This window comes from Primulina huaijiensis, chromosome 7, assembly GCF_012295235.1.
Source record: "Primulina huaijiensis isolate GDHJ02 chromosome 7, ASM1229523v2, whole genome shotgun sequence".
In the NCBI taxonomy this organism is placed as follows: domain Eukaryota; kingdom Viridiplantae; phylum Streptophyta; class Magnoliopsida; order Lamiales; family Gesneriaceae; genus Primulina; species Primulina huaijiensis.
The window spans coordinates 11,441,989-11,460,304 of NC_133312.1; the positions used below are offsets into that span (position 1 = coordinate 11,441,989).

General features: G+C 38.9%; 1 protein-coding gene across 1 annotated transcript in view; it reads left to right on the forward strand.

Moving 5' to 3' along the window:
• The first annotated feature begins 15,732 nt into the window (after window positions 1–15,732).
• LOC140981602 (uncharacterized) overlaps window positions 15,733–18,316 on the forward strand; it is a 14,513-nt gene continuing 11,929 nt past the window's right edge. Inside the window, exons 1-4 of the mRNA XM_073448027.1 lie at window positions 15,733–16,042; window positions 16,286–16,627; window positions 16,707–17,004; window positions 17,476–17,574. Of these exons, the coding sequence (XP_073304128.1) occupies window positions 15,733–16,042; window positions 16,286–16,627; window positions 16,707–17,004; window positions 17,476–17,574 (1,049 nt within the window). The remainder of the gene's footprint in view (window positions 16,043–16,285; window positions 16,628–16,706; window positions 17,005–17,475; window positions 17,575–18,316) is intronic.

The window sequence follows — 18,316 nt, forward strand, 5'->3', positions numbered from 1 at the left end:
GAAAGCTACTAATGTGATCCCAAACATACACCTCGAGCTTCATGGCAATCTTGTTTATTCGGATCTTATTGTGTTACCGATGCCAGATTTGACATCGTTCTGGGTATGGACTGGCTACTAAGGAACAGAGTTTTGATTGACTTCCAGTGGAGATTTGTTCTAGTCCGACCGCCTGGGATGTCGCAGTTCTTATTCGAGCCAGACAGGTACTTTCCTTTACCGCGCATTATACCTTGTGTCCAAGCTAGGAAGCTCATGCATAGAGGGTGTCGGGCGTTTTTAGCGACTTTTGTATCTGTTCCCGAGGCACCCAGTCAGTCAGCCTCTGATTTTCCCATTGTTAGGGATTTTCTAGACGTTTTTCCTGAGGACGTCTCTGGTATGCCACCCGAGCGAGAGGTAGAGTTTTCTATTGAGCTTATGCCAGGTACGGTACCAATCTCAAAAACACCGTACCGATTAGCACCGACAGAGAAAGCTGAACTGAAGAAGCAGATTCGGGAACTTCTTGACAAGGAGTTCATTTGCTCGAGTTTTTCCCAATGGGGCGCCCAAGTTTTGTTTGTGAAGAAGAAGGATGGTTCAATGAGGCTCTGTATTGACTGCCGGGAGTTGAACAGGGTTACAGTGAAGAACAAGTACCCACTTCCGGTTATCACCAGCTGAGGGTGAAAGAAGCCGATGTTCTCAAGACTGCTTTCAGGACTCGTCACGGCCACTTTGAGTTCCTTGTGATGCCGTTCGGTTTGACGAATGCGCCAGCAATCTTCGTGGATCTCATGAATCGCGTATTTCAGCCGTATCTTGACCAGTTCATGATGGTATTCATAAAAGACATTCTCGTCTACTCAAAGAATCACGAGGAGCACAGCAGACATATGACCGCAGTTTTGCAGACCCTACAGAAGCATAAGTTATTCGCGAACTTCAGTAAATGCGAATTCTGGTTAGAGAAGGTGGCGTTTTTAGGCCACATCGTTTCTAGCAGCGGTATTGAGGTAGACCCAACGAAAGTTGCAGCAGTCAGAGAATGGGTTGTGCCGCAGAATGCATCAGAGATCCGCAGTTTCCTTAGGCTAGCAGGATATTATCGAAAGTTTATTCAGGGATTCTCTTCCATCGCAGTTCCACCCACATCATTGACAAAGAAGAATGTTAAATTTGTGTGGAGCGATGAGTGTCAAAAGAGCTTCGATACTTTGAAGCAAGCTCTTATCTCAGCACCAGTATTGGCCATGTCGTTAGGGCCCGGCGAGTTTGTTTTGTATACCGATGCTTCGAAGCTCGGTCTAGGCGCAGTGTTGATGCAGCATGGGAAGGTGATAGCGTATGCTTCTCGACAGTTGAAAACTGATGAGAAGAACTACCCTACCCACGACCTAGATTTGGCAGCCATAGTATTTGCCTAGAAAATTTGGAGGCATTATTTGTACGGGGAGAAGTGCCAGATCTTTACCGACCATAAGAGCCTCAAGTACTTCTTTACGCAGAAAGAGCTGAATATGCGTCAGAGGCGTTGGTTGGAGCTTGTGAAGGACTACGACTGTGACATTAGCTACAACCCTGGTAAAGCTAATGTAGTTGCGGATGCATTGAGCAGGAAAGTCGCAGTGATGGCTCATTTGACAATTTCAAGACCTCTTCAGTTTGAGATGCAGAGGTTTGATCTAGTGACATACCTTCTCAGTCTTCTCTTCTAGACCGTATTCGCAGTGGTCAGTCAGCAGACGAGCAGTTGGCAAGGTGGAAGCAGAGAGATGAGGCCAAGGGCAGTATCTTGTATACAGTTAACGACGGTATTGTGAGATATCGAGGCAGAATGTGGGTTCCTAGCAACGATTCTTTTCGAGCAGATATTTTATCAGAGGCCCACAAGTTGCCGTACTCTATTCACCCTAGGAGTACGAAGATGTACAAAGATCTGCAGTTGTTGTATTGGTGGCCTGGCATGAAGAAGGATATCAGACGTTTTGTATCCATGTGCCTGACATGTCAGCTTGTGAAAGCGGAGCATCAGAGACTAGCAGGTATGCTCAAGCCTCTTCCTATTCCCGAGTGGAAGTGGGAGAATGTTACCATGGACTTCGTGACCGGTTTGCCAAAGTCAGTCAGAGGATCAAATGCTATCTGGGTGATTGTTGATCGTCTTACCAAATCAGCGCACTTCTTTCTTATTAAGATGATTTTCACCATGATTCAGTATGCAGAGTTGTATATTCGGGAGATAGTCCGACTTCATGGTATTCCCGTTTCGATCGTGTCTGACCGAGATCCTAGATTCGCTTCCTCATTTTGGAAGAGTTTGCATTCGACTATGGGTACAAAATGGTTGTTTAGCACAGCTTTCCACCCTCAGACAGATGGGCAGTCAGAGAGAGTTATCCAGATTTTAGAGGATCTTCTCCGTCCTTATGTTATCGATTTCTCAGGGAGTTGAGAGTTGAAGTTGTCGTTGGTAGAGTTCACCTATAACAACAGTTTTCGGTCGTCTATAGGTATGGCTCCGTATGAAGTACTGTATGGTCGCAAGTGAAGATCGCCTATTCACTGGGATGAAGTAGGGGAGAGAGCAGAATTGGGTCCGGAGATTATTCAGCAGACTGCCGATGTAGTAGTCAAGATCCGTGATAGATGAGGACTGCTCAGAGTCGACAGAAGAGTTACGCGGATCAGCGGAGGAGAGATCTGGAGTTTGCCGTCGGCGACCATGTTTTCGTGAAGGTGGCACCTATGAAAGGTGTCATGCGGTTTGGGAAGAAAGGGAAGTTTAGTCCGATATTCATCGGACCATTTGAGATCCTCGACATAGTTGGGACGTTAGCTTATCGTGTTGCTCTTCCGCCGAATCTGGTTGGAGTACATAATGTGTTCCACGTCTCCATGCTGAGGAAGTATATGGCAAATCCTTCGCATGTCTTGAACTTCGAACCGTTGCAGCTCACTCCGAACCTGTCTTATGAAGAAAGACCAGTGCAAATCTTAGACAGACAGGAGAAAAAGCTTCGGAACAAAATGGTGCAGCTAGTGAAAGTCAAATGGCTTAATTATTCGGAGGAGAAAGCTACGTAGGAGTCTGAGCCAGAGACGAGGAGACGTTACCCCGAATTATTCGGTGAGTTTTAATTTCGAGTACGAAATTTCTTTTAAGGGGGGAGAGTTGTAGAACCCGTTAAATCAGACTACGTATAAGTTATGCATAATTTCTAGTATTTTAAATTAAAAATGATTTCTTCATTATTTAAAACATTTTTTTTAAATTTGATAGTCATGATTATTTATTTTAAATCACATAAGTTTAGTTTTATCTTTTCAGTTAAATAAGTGAGACCGGACTGGAGTTGGAGTATTAAGATAAAAATTTAATGATAAGAAAATATTCCTAGAATTTATTCATGATAAAGGATAATTAATTTTAATGCAAAAAAATGTTTAAGAATTTAATTAATTAATTAGAGTTAAGTAGTAAATAAATTCTTCTATGTCCAATAATTTAATTAAAAGCTTAAATTAAAATATGTGACCAATTGAGATAAGTTAATCTAGGCTTATTTTATTTAAGAAATTGTAACTTAACATGTTAGTAAAATTAAATTAAAAATTAGTCATGCATGCAAGATAATCACTATCATAAATTAATTATTTAATTCACTAAAATACTTAATGGGTAGATAAAACTTTAAAGATTTAAAATACAAGATTTAAGCAATATTCTCACCCTATTTTAATAGAATTTTCGACCACCCCACTTCAAAGGATTTAAAAGTTTGACAACTCATTTTCATTGATACCATTCCTTAATCCTCTTTTGGTATGATTAATCCATTCAATCTAAATCTTCAATAATTAAATAATTAAGCAATTTCCTACCCTATTTTGAAAGATAAAATCGGCCACCACACTTGGAGGATTTGATAAATTTTAGTAACTCTCTATTAATATCTTTCCTTAATCCTTTCATTGCATGGTTAATCCCCTCATTTTTAAATCATCAATAATTAACCATTAAGAAATTTTCTCCCTTATTCTTGATAAGCAAGAATCGGCCACTCACCCTCAATTATTCCCCTAAATCTCCTTCAATCAAATAATATCACACATCATTCCATATCTCACAAGCAACTAGGACAGAAAGGTTTTAAAAGTTGCCAATCAATTCCCATTCAATTAGTAGACTTCCTCATTCACCTCCTAGACATTTCCCTCTCCTCAATTTTTAAAATTCTGAGTGAAATTCAGAGAAAAAAAATCGTGAGAGGCTATCAAGAAAAGAAGAGAGTAAAGTAGAAAAGAAAAGGAACTCCGTCTCCTCCGTGCCGTATTCGTCGTATCGATTTGTTTTCGTTTCAAGCAAATCCAAGGCATGTATATATTATTTTTTTCTCTTCAATCAAGTCCTATACATGTTTTTAAACCATATTTTGTACATGAATCATGAAGCATTTTCCAAATTATGGCAGCAACTTTCGAAAATCTGTGCAGAATTTTTTTTACTCCCACTTGTGCTTCACGTTTGGTATGATTTTTGTGATTTCAGGGGTTGGCTCGGTTCCAGGAATTCAAGGCTGCACCTAGGCATGTACTAGAGTGTATTGGAGTCATGTTGGTCCATTAGCTCAAGCCCCTACTCGCTGGATTCAAGACTTGACAGCAACTCCACCATAGTTGCAAGTTGAGTCTCGAAATTCTGGTTTTTGAATGCTCAAGAAGGTTCGAATCTTGGTTGGCTTTTAGGCCTGTAACCATGGTTAGGACCCTTCCTTAGCATGTCTAGGACATGACCAAAATGACATTTCATGGCTTGGTTCAAGATATCATCGAAAGTTTAAACAAACAAGACAAGTCCCTCGGTTTCCTTCTTTTTCGGTTTTGGGTGTGTGAGTTTCGAAATTTGTGTGTTGGGTGGATCTTGGTTGGCTTCTAGCCCTTAGCCATGGTTCACACAATACCTCATGATATCTAGATCATGCCATGGTCGATCAAATGGCCACTGGAATGATATATGACAACAAAATGAAGCAACACCCTCCACGGTACAGCATGGTGTTCTCGGGTGGAAATTCGGATTGTCGTAGGTGTTTGTTTGGATTATGGTAGGCCTATGGCCCTTAGCCTTGGTTCAAACCATACCTTAGGATGTTGGGAAGAGGCTCTTGTTGGTGGTTCAAGCCCCAATGACCATTAGCCTTGTAATCGAAGCGAAGCAAGCACAGTTGCAACTCGCTGGAATTTTACAGCAACTTTGCCTTCTGTTCAGAGGTGTGTTTCGAGTTCTTGGTTGGCTTTTAGCCTGTGGCCTTGGACTGGACAGTACCTTATTGAGAGGAAGGTCATGTTTTTGGCCGTTTGTGATTTGGTTAAGTTTAGAGGTCGTACGATAATTTACGGTGCAATGTGCCAAAGTGACTCTCGAAAGAGCGTTTCACGATTTTGGCCTCCATGCACAATTTTCGTGTATTACAGCTCTATGGTCACGTTTTCCAGTATTTTAAGAGTATTTTAATCATGTCTAAATAATGGTTTGATGTTGGTTCGGGTTGTTACGAAACCATGATTGAATACTAAGTTCGTTGGGCGTAATTGTCCCGTTTTTGGGTTCAATTACGAGGTTTAGGTCAAGTTAAGTTTATTTGCATGTTCTCATGTTAGGATTAGGATGCAGCGAGCCTGGGAACGATCTAACCCATTCGGTAAAATAAAACAGGATATTTAATTATATTACGTGCATAAAAATATAAAAGTTTATTTTTGAGATATATGCGATATATCTTGTGGACACTTCATGCTTATGATATTCAAGCTTATGGGATTATTACTTCACCCGGTGACCTATGACCAGATCATGTTCATGTATGGGTACGGATATCCAGTCCAAGGGCTGTGATGATCCCTACCGCCCAGTATACTGTGGTTAGGTCTGATCAGACGATTCACGATTCATGTTATGTTACGTTATGTTATGGGCCACTCGCGTAGAACATATTCTCAACAGCAAATTATGATATGCTATTTTATGACAGGGCTCTATCGATGTGGGGACCTGGGCTCTAACTCAATTATCTTTGGGATTAAGTGGATCTTTGCTAGAAAATGTGGGTCAAAATTTTGCTTTTAACATCAAAACATTTGTATTAAATCATACACAAGTGATATCTCTATTTTATTTCAACAACAGTAAGTACATGTTTTCTTCCATTACATGTTTATACAAACTAGTGTTTATAACACACTACATATCAAATGTAAAACTACTAGTTCCTCTTCTACGCCTGAAGTCACCACGCTATCCAATCTCAGTCATCCTCGTCGTGACCCTGATCCTGTCCCACATGTTGTCATGCACACATACAGACACAACAACAGCCGGAAACTCTGGTGAGAACAAATCCCAGTATAAAACATGTATACATGCATGTCATGCAAATAAACACAAGATAATAAAACATAAATCAGTATTTATGACACATTAGTGAATATGGATAAAACTCTTCGACTCTTATTCTTTGACTCAACTCATATCTAAGTCTAGGGATCCCGTTGTGAATAAGACGTAACAATCTCCCACCTACTCTCCCAATCGGGGTGGCGGTACGTCTTATTCCTAGACTTTGGTCCTATCTGTATCGAATATCTACAATAGGAGTTGATCTTCTCCTACGCCCATCGATATCACCGAACATATAGTACTTGGCAATTCTACCAAGGCTTACCTATCTCATGTACATTGCTATAATTCAATAGACAAGGCATAACCGTATCAAATTAAAAACAATCTAGTATGTGATTTTGGGACACTCAAATCGGATCTAATTCGAGTTGTGCAATCCCGAATCAACATTGCTTTATACATGTCTTTCTGTCAATCTGATTCTGGCGAAGTCTCGAACTCAAAGCTGTCAATATCAATCTGAAATGACATATCGAATAGGCACAATATCAATAATCAACTCAATTCAGATCTGTTCTGCTCAATATTCCATCTAATTCAATATCAACGGCATAACTATATAGTCTCGATATCCCCGTCAACTCAGACAATAATAGACATTAATAACAAATCATAATCAATAGCCGAACTAATCCATAATCTCATAAATCTGAATAATTTCAATTCAATATCTGAAAATTCATAGCAATTTCATAACTAATCTGTTCTCGATTCTACACCGTCTAATATGTCAAGAACGTCATATATCAATCCTATCCGATTCTGACAATATCATAATTTCAAACCATATCAAAATTCAATAAAACTTACGTCTAGTGGAAGCTCTCATCGATAGAAACATAGTAATGAAATTGTATCAACAATCTGACGGACGGATCTTCCGTAAACTTCAAAGGAATGAAGTGGCTTGTTTCTTTCTGAGGAATGAAGGAATGAATTTTCAAACATATATATATCATGCATGGTGAGGGGCAAGTGGCTCGTTCTTTGCCATGCACGTCTCGCGCATATGCGCGACCTCTACCGGCGCATATGCGCGAGACCTACTGATCTCGGCGTCAACCAATTCTACTACTCGCGTATATGCGCGCCCTAATCACGCGTATATGCGCGACATTCTCTGGAATTAAATCTTAGCTACTGGGCACCTCGCGCATATGCCCGCACCGCCTCGCGCATGTGCGCCAACATCTCTGGACTTGGCAATCACCAATACATCTCCTCGCGCATATGCGCGCCCTGTCTCGCGCATATGCGCGAGGTCCTCTGTCCTAGCGATTGGCTTCTCGCGCATGTGCGCGCATCTTCTCGCGCATGTGCGCGTAAATCTCTGCCCGTCCCCCATGTGTTATCACAGACAACCTCAAATAAAGTCTCGGATTGATCCTTCTATAATCATATCAATTCATCAGGTAATCAATATTAGATTACGATAATCAAATCTCCGATTAACAGTATAAAATCCTCGGGCATTACAATCGAGCAAACATTTTACGTACGATTTTCAGTTATGCACGTATTTATAATTAATCATGACACGATTTCCATGTTTACGTTACGACACGAAATTTTTAAGTTGCATGCGATTTTATTATATATTTACTTGTTATTTCACGATATATGCATGCTGAATCTTTAGACTTATTAGACTTGATTGTTGTAGATACTGATGAGGTCGAGACGAGGGCAGGGACCAGTGAGCTAGCTTGGGTCGGCAGTAGTAGGAACCCGAGGACCTCATACTTCAGTTTATTTATCATTTTTATGCAAACTCATTTTTATCATGATGAATTATTTTAAGTTGTTGTTTTGAAACAGATATATTTACTCCCGCTGCTATTTTGAACATTAAACTTTTTTATCAAGTTCATTTTATGAATGAGGCATGTTATTTATTTTTAATAAGAAAAATTTTTAATTATTCCGTAAATTTTCAAATACGAAATACGGGCATCTATATCCGAGGAAAGCATGGGATCCATTAGAGTTGTCGGAGGGACAAATCACGAGGGGATGATTTAAGAAATTCAAAGAGGCACTACAGGGAGTAATGAGCAGTCAAGAAGGGCTTACGAACAAGTTGCAAAGTGCCGAAGGTTCGTGATGCATGGGAGTAAGAATGAGAGTCCTTGGAACATGATTCAAGCAATAAATGATGAGGAATCCTGAAGCAGCGGCGCCTGAGCGGCCACAATTTACCGCCCAACCGCCACAATTATGGTCCAAGAGAAAAATTCCCCAGCACCTCGCTCCTGAGCGCGAGCGAGATGCGAGAAATAAAATCTCCGTACACCTCGCGCCCGGGCGGACGAAACTTACATCTCGAGCGAGAGCCAACTGCGAGAAAATCTTGAATATCCTAGTTTAGAGTTTTAACTATTTTGGCAACTATTAAGAACAAAAGAAGGTTAGGTTGATGGTGGTTGAATTTCTAGAATATGCTCTCATTTTGTGGGATCTACTAGTGAGAATTAGGAGGAGATATAATGAGAGACCCATTGAAACTTGGGATGAGATGAAGAGGGTCATGAGGAAGAGGTTTGTGGCCAATCACTATTATAGGGAGATGTTTAAGAGGCTACAAACTTTGAGGCAAGGAGTAAAGAGTGTTGAGGACTACTATAAAGAGATGGAAGTAGTCATGATTAGGGCAAACATAGAAGAAGATAGTGAGGCAACAATGGCACGTTTTCTTTGTGGTTTGAACAAGGAGATTCAAGATCAAGTGGAGCTTAGGCAGTACTTGGATCTAGAAGAGATGGTGCAAATGGTCATAAACAAGGAGTGCAAGTTAAATTTGAAACGTGAGGAGAGTAAAGTGATGACCAAGCCTAAGATTGAGACCAAATAAGAGACGCCTAAACAAGGAGTGCAAGGTAAATCTGAAACTCCTCTTAATCGTTCTAGGGATATTAAATATTTTAGGTGTCAAGGGATGGGTCATATTGCTAGCCAATGTCCTAATAAGAGGGTAATGATATTGAATGACTATGGTGAGTATGAGTCTAAAAGTGAGGGTGATGACGAGCGTGATGATGATGAGATGCCTGCTTTAGAGGATCCTGATGTGGGGTATGTGGCAGTTGGAGATGAAGCACTAGTGGCTATGAGTATCATGAGTGCCCAAGTCAAGGAGGAGGATACTAACCAAAGGGATAACTTGTTCCACACTAGGTGTTTTGTAAATCAAAAGGTTTTCAATCTAATCATAGATGGGGAGAGTTGTACTAATGTGGCTAGTATTAAGATGGTGGAGAAATTGGGTTTACCTACATTGAAGCATCCTCAACCATATAGGCTTCAATGGTTGAATGATTGTGCGAAAGTGAAGGTGAACAAACAAGTGTTAGTTTCTTTTTCAATTGGGAAGTACGTTGATGAGATGTTGTGTGATGTGGTGCCAATGCATGCTTGTTATATTTTGTTAGGGAGACCATGGCAATATGATAGGCAAGTGACAGATGATGTGTTTAGGAATAGATATTCTTTTATACTAAAAAAAGAACCTATTGTTTTACTTCCTTTGTCCCCAATGCAAGTGGTGGAGGACCAATTGAAAAAAAAAGAAGAGAGATGAGATCGAAAAAAGAGTTAACTAAAAAGTGAGATGACCTTTGAAAACAAAAATGAAATGGCTGAAAAAAAGAGTGAAAAAAAAAGTAAGATAGCCATACAAAACAAAAAAGAGAGGAAAGAAAATGAGAGAAAAGAGGCCAAAAAGAAAAAATATATGGCCCAAAAGAGTGAGTTGAAACTTATGTTGCACACACATGAACCACTTGTGTTGATTCTTTACAAGGAGATCTTCCTTCACACAAGTGATATAGTCGGGTCCCTTCCGAGCATTGTTGTTTCACTTTTGCAGGAGTTTGATGATATATTTCCGGAGGAGATACCTCAAGGATTACCACCATTGAAGGGGATTGAGCATCAAATTGACTTTGTGCCCGGGAGTGCATTACCAAATCGTCCAGCTTATAGAAGCAATCCGGAGGAAAGTAAGGAGCTTCAACGGCAGGTAAGTGAGTAGTTAGATAGGGGTTTTGTGCGTGAGTCCATGTCTCCTTGTGCTGTTCTTATTTTATTAGTTCCTAAGAAATATGGCTCATATCGTATGTGTGTGGATTGTAGAGCAATCAATAACATAACCATTAAGTATAGGCATCCCATACCTAGATTAGATAATATGTTAGATGAGTTGCATGGTGCATGTATTTTCAGCAAAATTGTTTTGAAGAGTGGTTATCACCACATTAGTATGAGGGAAGGTGATGAGTGGAAAACAGCTTTCAAAACCAAGTACGGGTTATATGAGTGGATGGTCATGCCTTTTGGCTTTACTAACGCTCTATGTACCTTTATGAGGTTGATGAATCATGTCTTGCGTGCTTACATTGGGAAATTTGTTGTGGTTTATTTTGATGATATCCTTGTGTCTAGCAAAAATCTAGGAGAGCGTGTTGATCACTTGAGAATTTTGCTAATCACACTAAGGGCAGAAAATTTGTATGCTAATTTAAAGAAATATGATTTTTGTACTAGCAAACTTGTGTTCCTTGGTTTAGCGGTAAGCTCACAGGGCATACAAGTGGATGAAGACAAAGTAAGTGCTATTAAAAATTGGCCAACGCCTACTACTGTTGGTCAAGTCCGAAGTTTTCATGGTCTTGAAAGCTTCTATAGGAGGTTTGTAAAGGATTTTAGCACACTGACAGCATCGATGATGGCGGTAATAAGAAGAACGTTGCATTCCATTGGGGCGAGGAGCAAGAGAATTCCTTTAATACTATTAAGCAAAAATTAATTAATGCTCATTTCCTTGTTTTTCCTGACTTTGCTAAAACGTTTGAAATTGAATGTGATTCTTCAGGTGTAGGTATTGGGGGAGTGTTGATGCAAGGAGGACGGCAGGTGACGTACTTTAGTGAGAAGATTAATGTAGCAGGGCTGAACTATCCGACGTATGACAAGGAGTTGTACGATCTTGTGAGAACGCTTGAAACGTGGCAGCTTTACTTGAGGCCTAGGGAATTTGTGATTCATACGGATCATGAATCCTTAAATCATCTTAAGGGGCAGCAGAAGTTGAACAAGAGACATGCCAAGTGGGTGGCATTTGTGGAGACATTCCCCTACACGATCAAATATAAGCAAGGTAAAGAAAACGTAGTGGCCGACGCGTTATCACGAAGGTACATACTATTCTCTACTTTAGAATCTAAAATTTTTGGATTTGAGCATGTCAAGGAATTGTATGTGCTAGATGATGATTTTAAGGATGTGTTTGAAACATGTATGTATGGTCTACATGAAAAATTCTATTTGCATAATGGTTTCTTGTTTAGAGAAGATAGGTTGTGCATCCCTAAATCATCTATTCATAAATTACTTGTTAGGGAGGCACATGGGGGTGGTTTGATGAGACACTTTTGTGTGGTAAAAACTTTGAATACTTTACATGAACATTTTATTGGCCACATATGAAGCATGACATTGAAAGAGTGTGTGATAAGTGCATTACTTGTAGGCAAGCCAAGTCTAGAACACAACCACATGAATTGTATACACCACTTCCAATCCATAGTGAACCTTGGGTTGATATTTCTATTGATTTTGTTTTGTGGTTGCGTAGGACAAAGAAAGTGAGGGATTTTATATTTGTTGTTGTGGATAGATTTTTCGAAAATGATGAATTTTATTGCTTGTCACAAAACTGATGATGCTTCTAACATTGCGGATTTGTTCTTTAGAGAAGTCGTTAGGTTGCATGGCATGCCTAGGACTATTGTTTCTGAACGTGATGTTAAGGCTTTGAGTTATGTTTGGAAAACGTTATGGGCTAAACTTGGCACAAAATTGTTGTTTTCTACTACTTGTCGTCCTAAAACGGATGTGCAAACTGAGGTTGTTAATAGAACTTTAGGAACATTTTTGTGTGCTATACTTAAGAAGAACTTAAAGAATTGGGAAGATTGTTTACCATTTGTTAAGTTTTCTTATAATCGTTGCTTGCATTCTACTACAAATTATTCGCCATTTGAAATTGTGTATGGTTTTAATCCTTTGACTCTGTTGGATTTGATGTCTTTACCTTTGAGTGAAAGGTTAAACATGGATGGCAAAAAGAAGGCCGAATTTGTTAGGGATTTGCAAGAGAAGGCCAAGGACAACATTGAAAAGAAAAATGAGCAATATGCTAAGCAAGCCAACAAGGGGAAGAAGAAGGTGTTATTTGAGAAGGGTGATTGGGTATGGCTACACTTGCGGAAGGAAAGGTTCCCCGAGAAAAGACGTTCAAAGCTGCTACCTAGGGGTGATTGACCATTTCAAGTCCTTGAAAGGATCAATGACAACGCCTACAAAATCGATCTACTAGGTGAGTATAACGTAAGTTCTATTTTTAATGTTAGTGATCTTTCGTTGTTCGATATAGGTGATGAACAAGATTTGAGGACAAATCCTTTTCAAGAAGGGGAGGATGATGCAAACATGGTAGGCCAAGCTCCAAAGAAGGCATTGGATCCTTTAGAGTTTCCGGAGGGGCCAATCACGTGGGGATGACTGAAGAGATACAAAGAAATATTGCAAGGGCTCATGAGCAATAAAGTAGAGTGATGCGAACATGGTTGGTCAAGCCCCAAGGAAAGAATTAGAGCCTTTAGAGTTGCCAGAGGGACCAATCACGAGGGAACGTCTGAAGAGGTTCAAAGAAGCATTTAATGGGCTTATGAGCAATCAAGGAGGGCTTACGTGCATGGAGCAAAGTGTCGAAGGGTTCGTGATGCATGGGAGTGAGTTCGGGAACCAAAAGAACATTATTCAAGCAGTCCAGAGCCTACACGGACCCCAGCACGGACCTGTACATGGGGTCCGTGTCCATTACAACCGAGAATGAAGAAATCCAGTGTGTACACGGACCCGTGCATGGACCTGTGCACGGGGTCCGTGTCCTATACATCCGAGATGGAGAATTCCAGTGCCTACACGGACCAGCTTTCGGACCTCTACATGGGGTCCGTGTACCATCGCAGATTTGGCTAGAATTTTATCTTAATTTAGAGTTTTATTTCTTTTGGTAACTAGATTTGTGATATCTCTTAGTTGTTAAAAACATATGTGGATGAAATTTTAACAAATAATTCAGATTATCATTGATATTTTATCAAAGTTTTAGAGTTTTTCTCTAAAAAACATTCAAAGTCTTGCTTTGTTTTTCAAATCAAACTTATCAAAGTTTTTAACTTTGTGACGTTTGTCGATCGTTCTTGTGCGGATTGTCATAGGCTTGTTCTTTGAAGGTTCGTTCGAATTTTCGATTATTTCATCATGATTATCTGTTGCTAAACTTATTATAGTTTAGAGGTGAAAATCACGCACACACTTGTTTCAAAATATCGGGACAAAAACATCGATCCTTGTTCATTATTGAATTGAGGGCGCGATTCCAAATAAATCGTGTTTGCTTTTCATTCGTACGAGTATTCATATCATTTGGCATCAGAGCTTAGGTTCAATGAATTCAAGTAAGTATCTAGTTCTTCAATTTTCAGATCTGCTTATTTCTTCGTTCGTTTACAGATCTGTTTGGTTTATCGTTCTTCGTGTTTTTCGTGAATCTGTGATTCTCGAAAATTCTGAATTTTTTTTTCTTTTTCTTGGCATGGCCTATATATATGATGGACGATGTTATTATTTTTCCTAGCTCCATTAATCCATTGATTATATATTTGCTATGTAATGGTTCATTGATTGAAAGAAAAAGAAAGGAATTTTGATGCCAATTGCTAAGGAAGGAGCTAGTTCTAATTACATGCACACCACATGTTTGATAAAATGATTCAATGGTTCTTTTTATGGCTTCATAATTATATGGTAGTGGTGGTGCTTCTAGCACTTGTACACACACATAACAGAAGTTGATCAACATTTAACATGTACAATGACTGATTTTGACTGAAATGTACATGTATACCATCAACGGATGACTTATCAATGCCATACTAAAATGAAAGAAATGGTTGATAGAATGCCATCTTTTAATTGTTATCTATATATTCCATTGAATGATGGCATTTTCTATGGTTCAATTGTAATGATTCCTTTCTTTACACTATTGTATATGTAATTGTTATAGAAAGTTCCACTTACTGAGTTTTGTAAACTCATTCAAGTTATGTCATGTGATTCAGATAAAAAAGAATAGAGATAGAAGTGTCGAGGCATGGAAGGTGCATGTGCCAAAGCTTGGAGAATGATGTTTGATAAAATGTGGCAATTATAAAATTGTTTTGAGTATTGTACCTTGGTCTATTTTTTTAACAAGAAAATTATGTCTTAACTTTTGGAAAACACTTGGTAATCATGGAGATGGGATATATGTGTTTACTCGATGTTTTTAGAATATATGTGTATTTTGGAAAGATTGATTGTGTTAATTATTTATTTTGTTTTCCTGGGAATATTTGGTAAGTCTATATTATGGGCAAACTTTGCCAAAATTTTATTAATTATTATTTTCTCCAAATCTTTTATAAAGCTTCTGCATTATAGCATTTATAGTTTAATGTCATGGGGTAAGGGTGTTACATTTAGTGGTATTAGAGAAAAGTTTTTCGGACCAATAATTTGGCACATGTCTTCCTATGCTTGTGACACTTCGGTATATATCTTTCTGCATCTCATTGATGTATTGGTATGATGATAAGCTTTACATGTAATATGTTTTGAAAATGATTTTAGATTGAGACGCAATGTAGGAAAATGCCACCCAAGAGAAAAGCTCCTGAAGTACCTCCTAGAAGGAGTGCCGGAAAAGACCGAGACAGTACTTCCTATAATGTAGTTGATGAGTTTAGTAGGCTACTTCATGAGCAAACTAAAGTGCATGTGGAACAAATCCTGCAACTTCTCCGATTGCAAACACCGGTTAAAGGTAGAGGCCAAGGCCATGATCAACGAGTTCAAGAACGAGTTGTTGAGGGAGTTTATGATAAATTCAAGAAGATGAATCCACCCGAATTTGTAGGGAGTCCGGACCCTTTGATTGCAATGGAGTGGGTGAAGGCGGTCGAGGTGATCTTTGATTACCTTAACTTTGATGATATATCGAGTGAGTTGTGTTGTGTTTCTCTTAACCAAGACCGCAAGAATTTGGTGGGAAGCAACCAAGGTAACGATTAATGTTCAAATATTGAAATGAAATGAGTTTAAAGATTTGTTCTATGATAAGTACTTTCCTAGCGATGTTAAAGCCTGCAAGGTGAAAGAATTCTTGGAGCCAAGGGACAATGGGCATGAATGATTACATCTTGAAGTTTGAAGAAGGTTGTCTTTTTGTTCCTTTCATTGCTAGCAACGACAAAGATAGAGCCGAGCATTTTATGAGGGGGTTGAGGGCGGAGATTCGAAGAGATGTTCGAATGTCGAAGGCTAATTCTTACAAGGAGATTGTTGAGAAAGCATTGATGGCCGAATATGATGAGAAAGAGATTGATAAAGAAAGACAATTCAGGAGGCAAAAATTTGTCCAAAAGGGTCAAGTTTCAGTTCAAGGAGGAAAAGGAGAACACAAGGGGAAAGGAAAGGAAGAATATCGCGGTAAAGCTCCTGCAGTGAAATATGAATCAGATAAGCCTTTATGTCCTAAATTCCATAAACCACATTAAGGAGAGTGCCTAGTTAGAAGCAACAAATGTTATAGATGTGGAGGTGTTGAGCACATTGCGATCAATTGCACTCAATCATCGGACAAGAACTGAGTTCAGGGGCGTATTTTCTCTTTGACCAAGGAAGGAATTAATCCTGATTAGTCAATCATTTCAGGTACCATTCTTATTTCAGGCAACGTAGCTACTACTCTTATTGATATTGGCGCCACACATTCTTTTATATATGAGCAATTTATGCATTCTCTGGGTCTTGCTCCTATTGGTGACATTGTCCACTTTTCTATTGTGCTTCCTTCGGGAGAGTATATTCATTCTTCAAGTGTGATTCGAGCATGCCCTGTTCAAGTAGATGAGGAATTGTTGAATGTTGATTTGATTGTCATTCTTATGATTGAGTTTAATGTTTTTTTTGGAATGGATTGGTTATCTACTTATCGAGCTGTGATAGATTGTATAGCCAAGACAGTGCGTTTTCCTTCAGGGCATGGTGATAGCAGGGTCTTCATGGGGTCAGGTACTTCGCTTGGCCTTTCTTTTATTTCTTGCTTGCAAATGCAACAAATGTTGGTTAAGGGTTTGTCATGGGTTTCTAGCATCAATGGTGAATATAACTAGAGAAGGGAGTGGGAATGTGAGCGACATTGATATTTTGAGGGATTATCTTGATGTCTTTGAAGATGATGTGCCTGGATTGCCACCGAATATAGAGGTGGAATTTGTTATTGATATTGTACCAGGTACCGCACCGATTTCTAAAGCCCCTTATCGAATGGCTCCAACTGAAATGAAAGAGTTGAAGAGTCAATTGCAAGAGTTATTAGATAAAGGCTTTATTAGACCAAGTTCATCTCCATGGGAGGCACCAGTATTATTTGTGAAGAAGAAAGATGGGTCTTTGAGATCGTGTATTGACTATCGAGATATCAACAAAGTAACGATCAAGAACTAATATCCTCCGCCCAGAATTGATGATCTTTTTGATCAGTTACAAGGTGCTACTGTATTTTCCAAGATTTATTTGCGGTCAGGGTACCATCAATTGAAAGTAAAGGAGTGTGACATACCTAAGACGGCTTTTCGAACCAGGTATGGTCACTACGAGTTTTTGCTTATGTCGTTTGGATTAACTAATGCTCCATCTGTAGTTATGGATCTTATGAATCGGATTTTTAATCCATATTTGGATAGTTTCTTTATTGTTTTCATTGATGATATTTTAATCTATTCAAAGACTCGAGATCTACATAGGGTGCATTTGAAGATCGTGTTATAGCAGCTGAGGGACAACCAGTTATATGCTAAATTCAAGAAGTGTGAATTTTTGCTGGAGCAAGTTGCATTTTTAGGTCATATCGTTTCCAGGAAAGGAATTGCTGTGGATCCAGCTAAGATTGAAGCTGTTAAGAAGTGGCCTATTCCTTTGACAGTTGCTGAGGTACGAAGTTTCCTTGGGTTTGCAGGGTACTATCGTCGTTTTATTGCTGATTTCTCTAAAATAGCCTTGCCACTTACTACTCTGACGAGAAAGACAATTAAGTTTGAATGGACTAATGAATGTCAGCAAGCATTTCAAGTATTGAAGGAAAAATTGACTTCAGCTCCAGTGTTAGCACTTCCTCAAGGAGTCAAAAACTTTGTGGTGTATATAGATTCTTCAAAGAAAGATCTCGGTGCTGTGTTGATGCAGCAAGGAAAAGTTATTGCTTATGCTTCTCTTCAATTGAAGGATTATGAAAAGAACTATCCGACTTATCATGTCAAGAGTTTCACCTTATCATCTCAACTTTAGGAAAGTTAGCTATTCATTATTCAAAGTGTAAAACTTTGAATATTAAATTAACATGCTAATTGTATTTAAATGAAGAAATAAAGGAAAAATATAGAGAGAAATATTATGAACTCAAAAGTTTGTTCATAGAATGAGGGATATCTCAATACAATACAATGCACCCCTATTTATAGCCAAATTTGGGAAGACAACCACAAATAAAATATTATTTTTTTACACATAAGTCTTCATTGGTGTTCCAAGATATTATATTATATTACACATCACTTTTGAAAATCTTCTTCTCCGAATTTGCTTCTTCACATAAAAAGAAACATGTGGATAATTGAGTTGTCTAGTTGTGGTATTTTTTTCAAACCATTTGACCAAGTAATTTGAGAGATATGGTCAAAATACTAGAGCATGGTAAAACTG